The sequence below is a fragment of the Anser cygnoides genome, chromosome 5, assembly GCF_040182565.1.
Source record: "Anser cygnoides isolate HZ-2024a breed goose chromosome 5, Taihu_goose_T2T_genome, whole genome shotgun sequence".
Classification (NCBI taxonomy): domain Eukaryota; kingdom Metazoa; phylum Chordata; class Aves; order Anseriformes; family Anatidae; genus Anser; species Anser cygnoides.
The window spans coordinates 12,219,669-12,238,726 of NC_089877.1; the positions used below are offsets into that span (position 1 = coordinate 12,219,669).

General features: G+C 41.6%; 1 protein-coding gene across 1 annotated transcript in view; it reads right to left on the reverse strand.

Annotated features, from left to right (window-relative positions):
- NAV2 (neuron navigator 2) overlaps positions 1-15,673 on the reverse strand; it is a 422,583-nt gene extending 406,910 nt beyond the window's left edge. The window contains exons 1-2 of the mRNA XM_066997396.1: positions 15,541-15,673; positions 14,683-15,306 (exon numbers count right to left, since the gene is read on the reverse strand). Of these exons, the coding sequence (XP_066853497.1) occupies positions 14,683-14,772 (90 nt within the window). The 5' untranslated portion in view covers positions 14,773-15,306; positions 15,541-15,673. The remainder of the gene's footprint in view (positions 1-14,682; positions 15,307-15,540) is intronic.
- Between the last annotated feature and the right edge of the window lie 3,385 nt (positions 15,674-19,058).

A 19,058-nucleotide genomic window follows, 5' to 3' on the forward strand; every position in this document is an offset into this window, starting at 1 on the left:
CAGACAATTACACCAACAGTAGAAAAGCTAATGGTAACAATTTCAGGAAAAATCTGGTGTGGAAACCTATCACAGATGACCTATCTTACAGCTCAGTTCTTTTACATCCTAGATATTGCTTATCTTGCTGGGATATCCTGAGGTGCAATCTGCTTCAGTGCCTTCAGAAAGGAAAAAAATTAAGCTTCAGGTTACGTGACATCAATAGAAGAAATACTATAGCAACTGAATGAGGTGTAATTACATGAAAGGTACCCAACTATGAGAACACTATGCATCTCAACTTCCAATCATCAGTTTTACATTTTCTACACAATGCCTAGAAGATAAGCATCTCGTATCGTGTGCTTATCAGCACACACTACCAATTTCATGCAGTTTTGCCTACAAAAACAAGATTTCTGAATTGTAGTCGTCTTGTTTTTACAAGCATTTGCTATCTATCGTTATGATTTATCATTTAAAAGGGTATACAAAGCATCTAGTGATTTAAAAGATTTTCTTCCTCAGAGTATTTTTTTTAGATACGCTTGTGTTCATACGATCCCGTTTCAGTCACTACAACAGGAAGCTGATATCGACCAAATTAACAACCTAGTACTCCCGTAACTACATCATAAAATCATACTGCACACTACTCATTACTCTTTTCCAAAAGCAATACCCGAATTACAGTGTGTGAAATGAATTACATTAGTTCCCTAATTAGATATTCTTTTCCTATTACCAAAAAATTGGTATTTGATGCAACGCAAGTGTGCGCAACACATTAATAACCACAGTCAACAATGTGAAAGGTCGCAAAGATAACTACTCATCACTGTAAAATCTGGGCAGGTAGCCAAAAACAACAAAAACATGGATATTAAGCCACCATCAGTAGTTATGAATAGTTGTTGGCTTCCCAAGTTCAACACTAGGCAGCATGTCAGATGTTTGAGGTCTGCCTCATGAAAGCCTTCATTTCCAAGGGGTTTGTAGCTGTACGAAGTTCTGGGTTAACGTAGCATATGCTGCGGTGCAATATGACTGACAATGTGCATAAGTTGTAGACACACAATAGTTAAGATACTCAAGTCTAAAACTTAATACCGAGCAATTTGCTGAAGGGCACAGACATGTTTTCCTCTCAAGTGATAAGGATGAAAAGTAACCTAATTCAACAGTCATTATTTTATTTTACCTTTGACACTGTCTGCATAAAAAGATACCATAGTACAAAAAAAAAAGTCTTCCTCCAATCGTTAAATAGAAATCAAAACAGACTGTCTTCATTACTTAAACGGCACTAAAATCCTACCTGGGAACCCACACTCTATGAAGAATGGCTGTGATGATAGAAATCAATGTAATGATGTAAAAAGCATTCTAGATTATTAATCTGAATTGGCAACAAAAGGTGTCATTAAATTTCATCACAGGAATTGACTTGCAACAAAAAAATTCAGCATGCTATTATCTCACAGAAGAAAGTCAGTCATTCCAAATTCCCAAAAGAATTTGGACACGATATCCGGGCATGCTTAAATTTTGCTGAAAACCCAGGCAAGCTGTAAGGACGCATAATGCCGTCCTGTTGTATCCTCCAAGGACCACGCTAATGGTCTCTGTATCACCACCCCCAGCTGGTCGGCTAGCGCAGCACTTACGGGGCGCTCCGGAGCGAGCACTCCATCCTGTATGAGGTTGGTAATAGCACGCCTCGAGGTTCATCGGGGACCAGGGAGGTCTGGGAATTCTGCATGTGTTGTGGCACAAAGACAGGGACTGTCCTTTCTTGTCCCCTGTGTAGGGAAATTGTTGAATCTGGACCAGTTTCCCAGGACTCCAGGAATAGATGCAAGTAAATGAATTCATGATCAGAGTTATAACTGCGGAGCACACAGGCCTTGTGAGGGCTAAGAGAGAAGAGGCCCCGACCTCCTCTAACCATCCTGCTAGCTTAGACTCTCCCACTCAGAGAAGGTTTGCTGCAAAAAATAATTAAATAAATAAATAAAAATTTGTTCTGCTTTGAATATTTGAAGTACACCTACCAAAAAGGCTTACTATGTGAATTGCAATCTTAACCGCTACTGTAGATCATAGAAGCAGGATGCATGAGACCTTTACGCTATTGTCCCCACCCATCCAAAATCATAGTATTTGTGAAATCAATTAGAAGTTTACTTTGAGGACACAGTGTAAAAGTTAATCAGCATGTTCAATTGGTTTCTACATGCAGCTCGATCGTAAAGAAGTCATCCTGCACTGTGCAGCCACCAGCCTTTATTGAACAGCATACGCAGCCATGATACATCACCTTAAGGCAGAAGAAATGAAAACAGGCAGAGGGAGAGGGGAGAAGCCTCTATTTCATCATCTCTGGCAACACGTACAACTGATGCAGATTAGATGGAGCTACTTGGCTGTCTTTACACCCTAACAGCATGAGGAATGGCTCGCTGCCATTTCCACGCACTCCTCTGATGCCACAGCCCATTTTATGAACACATACGTCTTCTGGTCACTGTCTGCAGAACACATCAGAATTTTGTACAGGTAGGAACTGCCTGTACTTCGATAGAAAAATGAGAAGCCACACCTATGGAACAGCCACTTACAGAACGTATATTTGTGTTAGCATGTATAGCAATAAGGACAAGCATGTGTTTTAACTTTTAAGATGATTTCCTTATATGAGGTGAACACTTGCATTATTTTCGCCTTCACATTGCCTGCTTTGTGTTTTAGCTGTGGCAGACAAAACAAGTATTTCTTGTCATTCATAAAGACTACCCACTACAATTTCCATTTTTACTTGTGGCAACAAATAAACACACACAAAAAACAGAACTGCAAGAACTTGCAGGAGCAGGAGGAAAAGCACGAGCCAGCCACAGCTCTCCTCCACCACCCTCCCACTCCCCCTGATCGGGAGATCAGCCAAGGACCTCGGACCCACATTGCCTAAACGCCACCAAGGGCTATGCTGCCAGCCAGATTCATTTGATCTACCAGAACTAATATTCTGCTCTTTAAAGAGGTGCTCATATGCACAAAAAAAAAATGAATAGCTACCACTAGGAGCTGAAGATATCTGTAGATCAAATAAAGACAGAACAGTTCCACACAACCATCATAAAGATATTGCATTTATGCTGTTACTGGCTACAATGTATGTTAAGAAACCTGGATTTTTTTTGCTAGCATCACTCAGCCCTGTCATTTGGAGGTTCCAAGATGCTTTGGAAACTGAATTTTATCCCGTGTTACAGATAGAAGAGCCCAGCAGGCAGATGCCTTTTACACCATCTTATGAACTTTCCCATAAAAAGATGCTGCGGGCCAGGAAATCCAGAAGAACCCTGCAGGATTTGTAGTTTATACCTTATCAATCAACAGTATAGCCTCCTAAATCACACAGTCAACAGTTAGGACACTGTCACGATGCAGTATGTAAATTCAGGCCCATTTTGATTCTGTCACAGCATTAAACATCTTCACTTCAGATTCAGCTACTGCAGATGATACTAGGCCACCCACCATCAAGATTTAATGTTCCAGGCTCATCCTAAAGCCGTGATCTATCTGCACAGACCCTAGTCTATACACTCATCCACCCATTTTAGTGTTTCAACATGCTGCACTACACCCAAAGTTCATATGGAGACCCTGCAAAGTGAAAAATGTCCCTATGCTCAACTTTCATCCTCTGCCAGCCGATTATTATGACACATTATTTGACTTTAAAAAGCATGCATCCATGTATTTGCTTTCCCACTTGATAAATATTTATGAAGATTTTATTCCAGTCCTAACACATACATAGTATAACTAATCTTCTTTTTATTTAGTCAAGGTAAAGAGGTTGAAGGAAAATGAGTTTAAAGACAGGCTGCTCCTATTGCTGAGCTCAAGCTCCAGAAGTCAGCATTTTGAATGAAACGATGAAGGTTTGGAACGCAAATTCAAAGGCAAAAAAATAATTTCATCAAAGAAACCAAAAATTCCAGGATTCAAGCACCAAGGTCATGTCACAAACAGCTTTGCAGCACTGAGACAGCATGCAAGATTAACATGAGTTTCACAACAATGAAGCGTAGTAGGAACCTAAAATTACAAAAACTAAGTATGCTTGAAAGAAAGATTTCTTCTGGTGTTTAGCGATGATTTTCTCCATTTACTAGCACATGAGCTGTAAGCCTAGATAACATTAAAGCACTATTTTAAGCAACTAACATAAACTGATGCAACTTCTACTTAATTTAGTATTTTATATTGACTTTGATCAAGTCATCACTTCTGGCCGATATGGAAAGAACACACTTCTTTCAATAATTCAACTATTACCATCTCATTTTTATGCTGTGGACCAATGGGAAAAAAAAAAAAAAAGGAAGTGAAGCCCAGTTCCTGTCAGTCTTGCAGCAAATTAACTACAATCCAAGTTATCTTATCCAAAATCTAGCCATTTTGTGCACCAGTTTCTAACCTCTCTTATTTCTGTCTTCACAGGCTGTGCTTAGAAATTTTGAATACCACGGCACTAAATCCAAGACATTTAAAAAATCATTACCTTGTTTGACGTGATACAGCAAAATCACTGATGAAAACAGTAGATGCTTGAACTGGAAAAATTCAGAGAAATACACACAAATAACACAGGCAATTCCATCTGCCTTGTTACATTTTTGGAGTAGTCATATCAGATGTATGTTGTTTATTCAAAACAAATCCTCCAAGTCACTGAAGATCTGATAGTCGCTGCTGTCATCACAAGGAAGAACTGACGACTTCAGAAAATAAACACAGTGCAAGCTAAATGTTTATAGCACATAGATTTCTAGTTTTCCACCTATAAATGAGTGGCTTTTTTTTTCCTGTAACAAGCTTACCTCGTCTCTATTGATTTCTCAACTTACTCTATTATCAAATCTTGGAAGCTACTCCCCTACCCCTCAGCTCCCTTGAACACATCTCCTTTTTCAAGAGCAGAACACTGAAAAAACAGCTAGGCAAGTCTGAGTAGATATTTATTACCATCAATGTGTGATAGCCTCAAGAGACATCCATGTATCATATTCGGTTAGCAAGAAAAGGAATCACAGTCTTCAATACCATGCTATTTTCTCCCTAATGGTGTAAGGACAGGCTAATTTGTAAGGCAGTTGATTGACAGTCTTCGGCAAAAGGAAGAAAGACTGTTCTCTCACCAAGTTTTATTGCCATTGGAATGTGCCAGGAGCCTCTTCCTGCCAACCTCAGACTCCCAAAGACAGGTCTGCTTCCTATCAGAAGCTGCAGCAAGCTTCTGAGGAATACCAGGAAGGTCTAGATATCTCCACTGGCTCAGTCTCTCCTGTAATACTATACATTTGCCATTTCCACCTAAGACCGTGGCTTGCTGTCTTGTCCTACCTCTGAGTCACTTCACATCGCCAGAAAAAAAGAGTGTGAACTGGTCAAGGGGAAAAGTGCCACAGAAAAAGAAAAAAAAGCCTAATAGATATACTATTCCTTCCAGTTTTCATCTGCAAAGAAAAAGGAAATTTTGACTTGATCTGGAAAACATGAAGACCAGTAAGATACCGCTCTGAAAGCAGGTTGCAGGTGAGAAGTTCAGATAACTTAGTCTAGCAGTTTCCTACCAGTTACTTTCAAGTTAGGCCAATGTAACTTTGAACAATGTTAGAAAAAAGAATTATCAGCTTTCACCTCTAATACAGCTATTTTACTACTAGGTTGTATTACGTTCTAGATACTTCTTTCAGCAGTCCTTTGAAAATTATACATGAACTTAAATTCAGACACAGACATACAACGCTTTCCAAAGAGAAATGCATGGCCAAGAAATGCATCTCTCTCACACTTGCAAAAAAATCTCCTTCATCTGCACTAACACAGAGCCACAAACACGCATCGATATGTTTTAAGATGTAGATACAGTACTACAGACAACCCAAATTTAATTTCTTTGTCGAAGAATACATTATAGCTTTATTGCTACTTGAAGTCATTACTAATATTTTTCTTAAATATCTGAGAGCTGCTGCAATATGCAAGCATAAATAACCTTATGCCACATCTGTCAAACTAGACTATAAGCCATCAGAAAACAAACAACAAAACAACAACAAAACCCTAACATTCAGTGCCTGAAAACAAATACTGAATAAATGCATCTCTCTCTCTCTAATGCCTGCCTTTCCGACAGACCCCTGAGGTAAGCTTAGCCTTGTGATAAGGCCTGAAATTAGTAAATAAGTCAGTATTATCACAGAGTCTATTCCCTTTGCACTCCTGCCCCTCCTTCTTCCCACTGTCTTTGCCTTTCTTACCACTCCCTTCACCAGGGATATCAAAAAAGATAGCTGAGCTCTGGTGTATCAGACTCGCTTCCAGGCACAGACACTGTGACAGGCAATATCTGGCCACTATGAGGTTCCCAGCTATTTAGGTTTTAAAGAATTTAATATCACGGCCCACACATTATTCCATACAACAATTACTATAAAGCCAGAGGCTATCCATTTGCATAATAATGAACATTTTTCTAAAGAGGTGTGCGGCAAACTACACACTAATGAGTTCTAGTGCGTGTTATCTAAAAGTCACACTTGCTGTATAAAAATACTTTAATTAAAAACACAACCTCTAATTTTTACCTACTCGTACCTTTTAAATAACAGGCTGAGACAGACACCTGCTCTATTAAACAAACAAAAACATAGGGCTCACTTTCACAACACTGACTAACCTGAAGAAATGCACTAATTTATTTACATTGCACTACTCACATGTGTAAGGACTGCAGGAGCAGGCTGGCTACATATGCTGTGCATCAGTAGAAAGGCATCCTGTAGCACAGAAGAGATGGTTTTGCTACATTTCAAACAGAAAAAAACATGGGTAATGCGGACATTTCTGCTAAATCTCAGCAGCAGATTCATCAGCACTGTAAAAGAAGGGAGGAACGGATGAGCGCATTTCGCTGCTGGAGAAACACTTCCAAGGACAGTCTGGAACCTGATCATTCCAGAATAAGTTTTGACAATCTAACCAGAACCAGAAGTTTTATTAGGCAGCGAGTTCCCTGTAGCATCCTATAATCCATGCTTGATACGAGTGCAGCAGGCTTTCCCTTTTCAGCATTAGATACGTATTTTATTTTGAAATGAGTGCTCTTTATGCTATAATATATATGTATGATGTATTCTTTGTATTATAAAGACTACTTAGACTATATAGTACTTACATTTACTGCTAAAACATTTGGCTTCGATATCTTTGAAATTAGATTGATGGAGCTGTTAGGGTCCTAGCAATCAAATCCTCACTTCTACAGCAGGACGTGCAGTTAGAGCAACAAGGTCGCTCACACTTAGCACCTTGGGCAGCACAGACCGGGATGGCACTGTGAAAAGCCCCAACGCAAGAGCTGCATGGCATGTGCGAAAAAAACGAGAAAACAAAAATCGAACACCCCAAAAGCCTGGGGAGGGCTGCACCGAGAGCTGCACCACTGAGTCCAACTTCAGAGCCTTGGCTCCGGAGCTGTCCCCTCCATTCCCCAGGCCCCAGCCAGGAGCTGGGCAGATGGAGAAGACAGCACTCAGCACTGAGTACAGCCCACCTGCACAGCCCACCGCTGACCGGAGACGCCCCCCGAACCAAGCTGCCTGACTGAATTTTAAAATGTCCTGGCTAATTAATGCCCATTAGAGCCCGTGGCCATTCGAGATCAGGCGAGTGGTGTCTCACGCCTCGGGGTGCGAAGACCCTGTCAGCGGGGGCCTGAGGCCGGCCTGGCTCGCCCCACCGCCCCAGCACAGCGGCTATCGATCAGCGCCGCGGGCGCACGGCTCACCGCACAGGCCGCTGCGGATCTGTCCCCGCAGATCACGCCAGCGTACTCCTAATCTGTCATCACCGAAGAGGAAAAAAGGCCAGCGTAAAACGAGATGCTACAGAGATGCATACACATGCAAGCGGGGACGTTCTTGCAGGTGAAGAAAGCAGTCTGGGTGTCCTGTCAGCACCAGCCCTCACCCCTTTGGGACTGGAAATTATCGGCACTCCTGTGTGGCTCAGTGCAGAGTTTCAGCATATAGAAATCATCTCTACCTAATTTTGTATGGTTCCATTTAAATGGCCCTGTGTAAATGCTCTTCCATACAATCATTTCCAGAGGCTTTCCAGAATTTGGGAATAAAACCACCTGCTTTGGCAGAGAGGCGGGCTCAGCTCCGATGAACGTAGTCTGATCTATCCCCCTGCTGTACCCTGGGTTAAGATGAAGACCCAGAGCCGGGCATTCCACTAGAACAGCGCCATCAGGAAGTTTGCAAAAGGCACTGTACACATTTTTAACGGATTTCCAGAGTCCTCTCCTCAGCAGCGTAACGTTTCACACAACCGGTCCATCAGTACAGAGCCACAACAAGCAGCAGCTCTTTGTCAGTCTCGTCTCTCAGCTGGCTGCATCTCCTCATCAACTTTACTCTCTCTAACAGAGGCTTTAAGATGTGTTAACGTGGAAAGCCAATACTGCCCTTCGTCACTTAACCCATCCATAAAATCAGGATATTCAAAGCACACCCAAATGATTGAGAAAGGTAAAATACACTGTTGTGCAACAACGCTGTGCTTATAAATGGATGCTTTTCATATCCTTAGAACTTCAGATGAACTCCTAAGTCAAGGCAAAGTTATTTTAAGCTAATAAGCTTCACTTGAGGTGAGTAAAAGAAGGGTCCCAGTGAGCACAGGGTTTTTTGTTCATTATTTTATTCTCGCTCAATGTAAGAAGTGTCCTTCTGCATCACGCAAATGCCTTTGAGAATTTAATTTAGCATTGTCAGGCAAGAAGAGGATGGAAGCATGCCAATGTACATATCCCGAAACACTCCAACACACAGGGATTCCTTAAAGATAGATTTAATCGCTTAACACAAACTGCATAATGTAGCAACACGAACAGCTTGGCAGATATGAGATAGCCATTGCAGATCAGGCAGAAGTCATTATTTGGTCTTAGTTATCTATTCTTGAGGTATCCCCTTTCCTCTTTACAATATCACAGAACTGACATCTTGAATACCTTGGGAGGGACCCCTTCAGGGATAACTGTTTGGAAGGAGGCTCCAGAACATTAGCAACTGAAAAACAAAATCATGCCTAATATAGAAGACTGAAGTGGTTCTGACACTGTCACAACTATAGCTTCATTCTCCGGGAGAGAAAGACAAATTTGATACCAGGTATTTACCAAGAAACTCAATTTCAATCAGAGAGAAAAAAAAAAAGTTGACATGAAAGAGGTTTGTGTGCCATGTTAGCAACTAAATCATTAGGACATAAATGGGAATTGCTGTTGTTCTCTTCTCTCCAGTTTTGCAGTAGTTGTAAACCTTTTTTCATTTTCAGGCTCTGTATGCCAACATTAGTCCTTGAACGTGAACAGATCTACTTCAATTCAACCTAAAACGAAGGTGGATTTTGATCTTTCACTTGGATCACTGAACATCACCTAAAATGCTACCCACATAGCCACAGAAACACTGAACTTCTTACGAGTCTCAATAGTAAGGTGATCACCAAGAGGAACAGAAATAAATAACCCAGCACACCTCCCTTACAGAGCCCACCCGTACACGCTCCATCTGTTTTAGGAGCTGTCCGTACCTGTATAACAACTTACAGCACACGTACATATGCTGCATGTCATTCACTCACTTTCACACAACAGAACAGAGGTAAAGACCTGTCATTTGCACAAGTATTGGTAAGACGTCAAGAAATCACACGTGAGCTTTTTTCATTTTACATGAACGCAGAAGACTTGGGGGAAGAGGACAGGGCAAAGACACTACCAGCTGCCGGCACCACACCTGAGCCAGCTCTGGGTGAGACAAGATTCCACCGCCATCTCAAGTGCAAGCACCTCACCACTCGCAGTCTTATTTTGACAGGTCTAAATCAGCGCAGCTCCTTTGGACCACATCTTAATGTAAATTGACACAAGTTGGAAAAAGTCACACCCAATTTTCAAAAACTTACGCAAGTGCAATTCCTTTTACCAGCCAGATATTACAACAGGCATCAGCTCAACAGACAAGATTCACTGTTTACCTTATATAAATACATTTGACAGTCGTAGTTGGCACTGTTTCTTCATCCAAGAAATTTCGTTAAGACTCTAGCCTGATTAGGAAAGGACTTGCAATAAGGAAATCACACTTACTCCTACAGCTTCCTCATTAAAACCACTATAGAAACAACTTTAAGAGGAAAGAAAAAAAAAGAAGAAAAATAAGAACAGAGTACCCTGTAACAATCACAAAGATTCAATTTTACATCACCAATATGAGCAGAACCACTTATTTCTTTGAGCCAATTTCTTAACAAAGAGTGGCTTGAAATAGTCTCAGACAGCACGTCCACAAAATGTGTTTCAGGAGCATCTTAAATACATCAAACTTACGACCTGCATGCAGAAGCTGAGCACGAGAGAGATCACCAAGATTTATCCATGCAACCAAGTCCCAAATCTGACTTATTGATATTAAGTTGAAAGTAGGTATTTCAATGATCTTAATTACAAGGGAAAAAAAAATACAAACTCCTCAATTAAGAACTAAAACCTTACATAGACTGTTGTGCTTATAGAAGGTTTTCAGTATTTGTTAGATGAAGGCATGACCATGACTTTTTCCGCAGTTCTTTCACTTGGTGAATTTTTCTTGCATTTCTTTTTCCAAACGAGCCCAATTAGCGACGTTCTTAAAGCACCACACAGCCGCTTGCTGTTAACTCCATAAGCTAAGGCTTGCTGCAGTTTATAGGGGTTATACTTGAGTGCTTTCACACTGGCTTGACATCTCAGCAGCAATCAACCGCTTTAATGTCTCGGCACAAACACCCACCAACAAAACGGTACGCAGCCTACGTTACCCCACCTTAAACCCTACTTGTTCTTTGTAACAGAAGGTCAATACGTGCGAGACCACTTATGCTCTTTAAGATGACTTTGATAGAAGGGAGCAGCAAAGTACCCTGAAGCAACTCCAATGTACATCAATATAACCTAAGGAAATGCAACATAAACCGAAGAGAAAAATACAGCATATGGCTTCAGCCATACCTATCATGAAGGTAGTTTCAACAAAAACCAAACAGAAGACACACCCTATGAAAAAGCTTTAGCCAGGTACAGTGTCAGACCTAGCACCCATCTGTGGCAGCATCTCTGGGCAATTTGGACTGGCGCTTCCAAGTGATGGGTGACCCCTTCTTGCTGATGATACTGCCACCCGTGGGTGCCTACAACACCCACCCATGAGCTGCGATCCCTGCATGCTGCCTTCTGTGCCACAGGCCTGAGGATGGACCTGTCTAAAACCTACCAGTCCAGGAAGGCAGACTTAAATCTTTGCTTATATTGCCTTTTTTTGTTCATTTTTACATTAGATCCCAAAGTGTAGTTGGACAACAGAACACAAATAAGCGTATAAAATGCACATTTAGGTCATTCCTAAGTACAAGTTCATTTCACAATTATACTTTCCTCATTGTTCAATCACAGAGTATTCAGCAAATGACAGCAGAAGACACTTCAGTCACCACTACATGAACGCATTTCTTTACCGTGTCCCGCTAACCTAACGCGAGTGTAACAGAGCTACTAATCCAAATAGGCAATTAGAAAGACTGGGAATGAAGGCTGGAAGTCAACTGAAGAAATATTTCCTTTCGTTCCTCAACAGAAAGTGCATTTAAATCAGAACACAGGGATGAAAAGTCTTCCATGATCTAGGACAGCTGAAATATGACAAGATTACCGTAGCCATGTCTTTCACCTGCTTTACAGTGACGCCCTCAAGTCTCCTCTGCAAAGAAAAACCTAACTGTCAAGTTACTGGTAATGACTGACTGCCCGTTTTTGCTAACATTAAATAACGTACTAGAGGCTTGTTGAATTTGTGTGTATCAGCTATGTCATCTCTTGCATTGAAAGACTTTGTTGCCAAGGTCACATATTGGCGTAAAAACCGCTTGCTTCATTCACATTAGTAATCCGACTACCTTCAGTTGGACCACTTACACGGTTGTTTAACCCGATCATATTTTTTAGGGCTATATTACAAGTTCCAAGCAATCCGGCTTTGTAGTTCTCACTACAGCCAGCCTAAGCTGCGCTGCTAGATGCTATGCTACCCTGAACATCATAGTAGAGTACTTTTAAAGTCTGGCTGGAAAGCTAATACAGAGAGGAGCGAAAAGAACCTGCCTCTACTGATTTCCGTGGTGCCATACAGAGCTCGATTTCTAGTTCTTGCAGATCAGCCAAACTGCAAAAAGCCAAGCCTCGTACCACTAAACAATGAACATAAATACTAAACCTTGCCTCGCTTTGATCAATAGAAGTATGAAGTAGATACCTAGAAATATGTTTACAGGAAGAAAAAAGCAAATCAAGCAATGCCTTTATTTCTATACCATAAATGCAAATCTAGCACTTTACTTGGGGAAGATATGCCAGATGCATCATCGATTGGCATATATACACACCCTGATTGCTTACCGCTTCAGAAACACTAAAGAAAGGCTGACTTTATAGCCATAAAATATACCATTAATAAAAAAAATATGCATTTGTCTGATTTAAAATGAGCTTGGTTTTATTTCTTCCAGTACTAACCTCATTTTTTAGTAACAGAATTAATCATCAGTAGACACTTCTAACGGCCCTGGATCACATACACATTTTTTTCCAATAAGAAATCAAAGAATTTTAAGCTTAAGAACATCACAGTTTATATTATTATTCAACTCCACCATAACAACTGCGTCATGTCAACACTTTTATTCCAAAATTGTTTTTCCCAGTAAACACAAGTCTAAGTGAAGCTCTCTTCAGAAACCTTTCCCTGGAAAATTCAATAGGAAATGAAATGTAATACTCTATTAAGACTTGTTTTGCAAACAGAAGTGAGAGAGATCACCCAAGCATGAAGAGTCATTAAAATGGATCTTACATATATCATTATAAATTTAATAATCTCCATGACGGCTAGAGTTCAAGTTAAAATGAATGTCAGCAAAGCATGACCAATTGATGTTATCCCAGCTGCCACTGAGCCTCACTTGGGGTTATATTATACTTTCAGAGACCCCATACTACATGTACACCAAATACCCTGAGCCAGGAGCAGATGGGAGATGTAGGCATCTATACCTATCAGCAAGGAGAGGCAGACATCACAGCATATTAATTTTGGTGCATCCAAACAGTCAGAGTCTACTTTGGTGTCTCAGGTCCCAAATGTTTTTCCCATCTACTTGATAAACAGTACGCTACTGTATGCCTGAAGAAAAAATAAAATATGAGTGGCCTCCAGAAATAAAGTCAATAGAAGGATTTTATTGCTGCCCTTATTGATTTTCTTCAGCTCCAAAAGGCTTCCTTGAAAAAGCAGAAGGAAGACCATGTCAGCTTATCAGGTAACAGATCGTGCTTGGTGCAATTAAAATATCTATTTTGGACTTCTAGTTGGTTGCCCAAATAAGTATTCCTTAAACATTATTCTTCTGAGGAAACAGCTATGTTTTATCTAATTTCTGAAAGTTTTCCAAGCTGCTTTGATTTCTAATGGGGTGACAGAGAATCCACGCTGACTCTTCAGTAGACTCGATGAATTTGTGACACATGCCTTCTCCTCTCCAAAATTAGAGAGCACTGTTGAACAGCAAAATAATATTTGATGGTCCCTCTTACCCCCCACCCCAACTTATTTCAAGAGAAATACAAATCACGTACAAAAGCTACAGGAAAAGGGAGCTCTTCACACAAAGCCAAGTAACAGCACTGGTTTTCGTTGTTGTTCTTTTCATTGTTTTAAACCAACAAACAAATCCGCATGGAAAACAATACAAATGATACACGTACAGTAGAAGCATATCAAGTATTACAGTCTGTTTGACTGACTGGTGCCAAGAAAACAACTTTGAAGCCCCAGTTGGTTGCAAGATACCGTTTTTCCGAGATGGCAACTTCATTTAGGTCAACTTAATACACAGAGCCAATCAATTATCATTAAATAATACAATGCCACCTTGACACACCAGGCTTCCACAAAGCACTTGCGCAAAATGGGATCTGTCAGCTGACATTAAGTATGTTCCACTGTGCATTTTGTGTTGTTTCAAGTTGGTCATGTCTGGGAACTACACAAAAACGATAACATTATCATCAGGACAATAAGGACGCCGACAACTATGCCACATTTTCAGCAAATTTACTGGCCAAATCCCAAGAAAGCAATTTTTTAGTCTCTCTAGCGATACCAGTAAGAGTTAAAGCTACAAGAAATCAACAATCTAAGCAGACTTAGCAAGAGTCAATGTACATCATTTACACCACAGTTCTCTTCATCAGCAACTATCCAACATTCTGGAGATACCTCCCTCACTTTACTCATATTGCCATTTCCACTCTCCTCAGCTCCTTGCTCCATACATTGCAAGAAGTCTGAACAGAAAGACAACTTTTTTTTTTTTTTTTAATATATAAGGAGAAGAGATCTGCTGCGGGCTAGGCATAGTGAGCAGCAACTGCAGTTGACAGAAGTGTTATAAGGAGCTCTTCTGCCACTTGCATCTCATCCAACAATTTAAGCAGAGAGGCCTTTTGTCACTTACCCTTTTTTGATCTTCCAGTCCATGTGTCACGGGCTTTCTTTTCTGATGTTGGCTGGATTCAGAGCCAGGTTCCATTTCCCAGCTACACATACTCCTCCGGCCTCTCTCAGCTTTCCCTAAAAATCCATAGCACGAACAACAACAACAAAAATCTAAAAGTAACTGAAAAAAAATAGCAAGCGGACTCCTTCAGACCTCGTCCGTGCTTTTTGCCATCCTTCTCAGTTCCTGTTTGCCATCAGTGCTCATTGTCTGACCGGGCAGCCCCCCTGCGAGCCTCTGTCTTCTATTTCAGCTCAGACATGGGGTTCCATTTCCATGCCTTACAGAAGGATGATGGAGCTGAATCCGAACCCAGTACTTTGTGCCACATTATTGCTCCATCAGCAGCCTTTTCAGTGCATTGCTGGCACGGATAATTTATACGTCAATAAAGGTGTAAATGTGCATTTAATCCACTGCGTTGAGATTATCAGCATCCCTCTCCTGGGCCGCCTTCCTCCCATAAATCAATGTAAACACTTCCCGGCGATAATTGCCTTTTGCCAATCTAGCAGGTGCTAATTACGTAAAACCAGCCGCGCACGCCTGTCATCCTCTTCTCGTACGCAGCCAAACCAACACCTAAGGGGAGGGGGAAAGGAAAAAATAAACAAATAAGCGGTTTGCGAGCAGGGCACGTAGCGGCTGATACTCCCTGCCCGCCCGCCCAAGCCCCCCAAATGTCCCTCAGCGCCTCCCTGGGGGCTCTTCACAGACCGCCCGCGGGGCTCCTGCACCCCCCGGTACCCCCCGCTCCCCCCCGGTACCCCGGAGCCCCGCGGCCGCCGGGACAAAGTTTCGCTCCGGTGCCGGTACCTGGGGCTGGGCGGTGCCGGCGCGGGGCAGCGCAGGGCGAGGGCCGCCCGGCTCCGCTCCGCTCGGCTGGGCTCGGCTGAGCTCCGCCGCCCGGCGCTGCCGCCGCCGCTACTCGCCCTGCCGTTACCCGGGCAACCGGCCTCCCGCCCCTTCGCCCCCCACGTGGGGCCGCCGGGCCAATGGCGGGCGGGGGCTGCGGCCGCACGAGGCAATGAGAGCCGCGCTGCGGGCGGGAGGCGCGCACCGGGAGGGGAGGCCCCGCCCCCGCGCCGGGGAGGCCCCGCCCCCGGCCCGCAGCGCCGCCCTGCGGCACAAAATGGCGCTGAAGGGCCGGGCCGGGCCGGGAGCGCGGCGCCTCTGTGAGGGCTCAGCCACCGAGCACTTGCTCCTGTGGAGGCCCCAGGAACAAGGAATTAAGCCGAATCATGAAATTGCGGTGGCGTTTTAGTACAGGAGATGTTTTATAGCGCATTAGGAACTCCACTTCTGCACAAGATTGCTGCTTTTAGAACATCTTTTAACATATGTGGAGAGTGGAGAAAAGGAGATTGTAGTAGGCTAGTCGGTGAAAAAGGGAAATTTCACTTCAACAGGACTGCTGTAAAGGCCCTCATTTATTTTTCTCGGCAGTTTTATTTTGCCTTTCGCTTGCTTGCCTGCAGCTTTGGTTGCTGCGGAGGGTTTCTTCTGTGAATTCTTCAAAGTGATGGATTTTCTCTTTGAAAGAATCCTTGACTGTCGAGAACTACAGAAGTATAACCCTCTTTATTTTCTTCCTCTGCACGCATGATGTGTTGAGCGCTGAAAAGGCAGGTGTGCCACCACCTCGTCTGTCGATTTGCATGCCAAGAAACTGAACATTTGCATTACTGGTTTTGTACTCCTCAACTGAAAAGCAAGTACAGTGATCTTCTACGCTTTCCAGTTAAAGGTCATCTGCAAATATATGTTCCTTTCTGGCTCAGATTAGCGAGACATTCAGCGTTTTATGAATCAAAGGAGCACAAGGCATGTTTGTATTGATTAAATGCTGCAGCTGCACAAGAAGCAGTAACACACAAGATGTTGCACATATGTACTCTCACCAATGCTTACAACCTAGACAGGCAAAGACAAGAGGAAAAAGAAAAAACACATTTTAATCTCTTTTTTAGAAGCAGGAAGCTGTGGCGCAGAACTGATGAAAGAAGTTTGCCAAAATCGGCTCTCTAAACTAACATCAGCATCTTAACCACAGGCTATTCCCCTTCTTGTTGGTGCTTACCCTTTTGATGTGTTGCAGCCTGCTAGATAGGTGAAAGTAATCGTGTTAAATTACAGACTTGGACTCTAAAAAGATAATGATCAAAGCCCAAGTTCTCATGTCAGGGATGAGAACTGAAACCCGGAGCAATTTCATGACTTCACTGGGCATTAACACAGTAGTCATTTCCTTATTTAAGAATCCTTATAAAACAACAGCTAACAGTCATTGTCCTGTATAAATCAGTAACAACACTTTTTAAATGCACACCTTTGGTTCAGACAGAGTGCCATTCAAATCCCAATTGCCATTAAGAAGCCAACCAGTATGTTCACAGAAATGAAATGTTGCTGCGGTAGGAGCGCCAGCCTGAGACTCGGGGCTCCCAAGTCTGTCAGATTTCTGTCTCCTAAACCCACACCAGTTACTGGTGAAGAACACTGGGTCCCACAGGATAAAGCTAAATGCCTATCATGGGGATTTGCACTGTAAATGCAGTAAATCAAAGATTGTCTTTTACCACAAACTCCATATGAATTCTAACAAAATAAGCCCTTGGTCTTCGCTGAAACTTCCAAGTCCACAATAATTAAGAGCAAACTAATAACACCGAACATGCTTTGGGGTTGTGGGCTCCACAAGGACAGTAGTATCTGGCCCAGTGCATTTTTAATTACCACTGCGATACAACACTAATTTAAATTAGACGAAAACTACGATGCCGTAATTGCACTGCTCACCATACGTGTGAAATATGAGGCTTCCTTTGTAAGTGCATATTTTCTGACACTACAAAATGTCACTGAAAGTTCAGTTATAAAACAGTAAAAGATGCCTAAAAATGCTGAGTAGTATTCATACTCCTAAAAGACTAGCATTTTAGAATAAGTAAGAAGTAAGTTTCCTAATTAGAAAACAAAACATTCATAAACAGCTACATGCAATTCATCGTCTAAGGAATTTAAATAATTTAACTTTAGATAATCCAGCTTTGATCCTTAGACTGTAAGAGTCAACGTTTCCTGAGGTGTTTTCACAGACTTTTCAGAACAATTTTGAGTTCATTTGTCTGTGCGTCTGCTTCAAGGTCTGGTAAAACATCGTTATGAAACCGATGGCTGCAATGGTAGGGGTGTTTAGAGAGCAAAAAAACAGGGATGTTAAACTAAAATAGCAAGGCTTTCATTAATTTTTCAGGCTCTGTTACATATCTTTTAGCTTTTGGCTATAGCTAATCAAACTGAATGTTCATATAAGTTCCAATTTACAGCAATGAATTCTTAAAAATGTCTTATTTAGCATTTTTAAAATAGTATTGTATAATGCATGTACATTAAGAAGAGTTGTTGCTTTTGAGAATCTATTTACCTCTATGAAATCCAATATTATTAGGTTTAGTCTTTGAAAGATTAACTCTTTAGATAGCTAGTAGATTTACTCTGTGACAGACAGATGCTGTCATTCTTTGTTGTATTCTTTTTTTTTTTTTTTTTCCAGGGGTGTTTTTTTTTTAACTAATAAAGATTTCTTTATACAAAATGAAGTCAACTGCTCATTTATTAACGGAGCAAGATCGGTATCTAACATCTTAGAAGCTGCTTCACCAATTTACTACTTCTGTGATCTGAAAACCATCAGACAAAAGAGAAAGTTCAAATGCTAAAATTAAATGGGAGATTTGAAAGAGAAGGGGCAGCTGTTCACTAAGACTTATGGCCACCCTACACTCATTAGAAAGCGGGTACCCTGACCTCTTTGGGAAGAAGTACTTATGTAGATTCCCCAGTATAGCTCATAAGGACAGATGCTTAGATGTCATAACATACCATAAAACCATGCTTCTACAGTATTTTTTTCTGAACTGAGACTGTGTTTCACAGTGCCTTGTATTTACATTGGAAACATTTTAAGACAACCCTCTTGATCAATTACTGCATTGCTAGCCAGCATTTTTTTTTATTCTCAGAGTTGTCACTTGACTTCCATGACTACAAGACATCTCCTTAAAGTAAATAATGTCATGCATGGCTTGTATGCATGAGCAGTTGGCATTTTTTGTGGTCTGTCATGATTACAATTTTTGCAAGGATTTGTTAGGATCACTGTGAGCCACTGCCCCAAGATTTACCACAACTTCCATACTGCAGAAGCAACTTGCTTGTTCCTTTAACCAGCAAATATGTTCTTTCAGGATATCAGAATTTCCTAGTAAGTGGCATCTCGCCACGCTGTAATTCCATCGGTATCGATGGCATTGTTCTCAGAATAAGCAAGT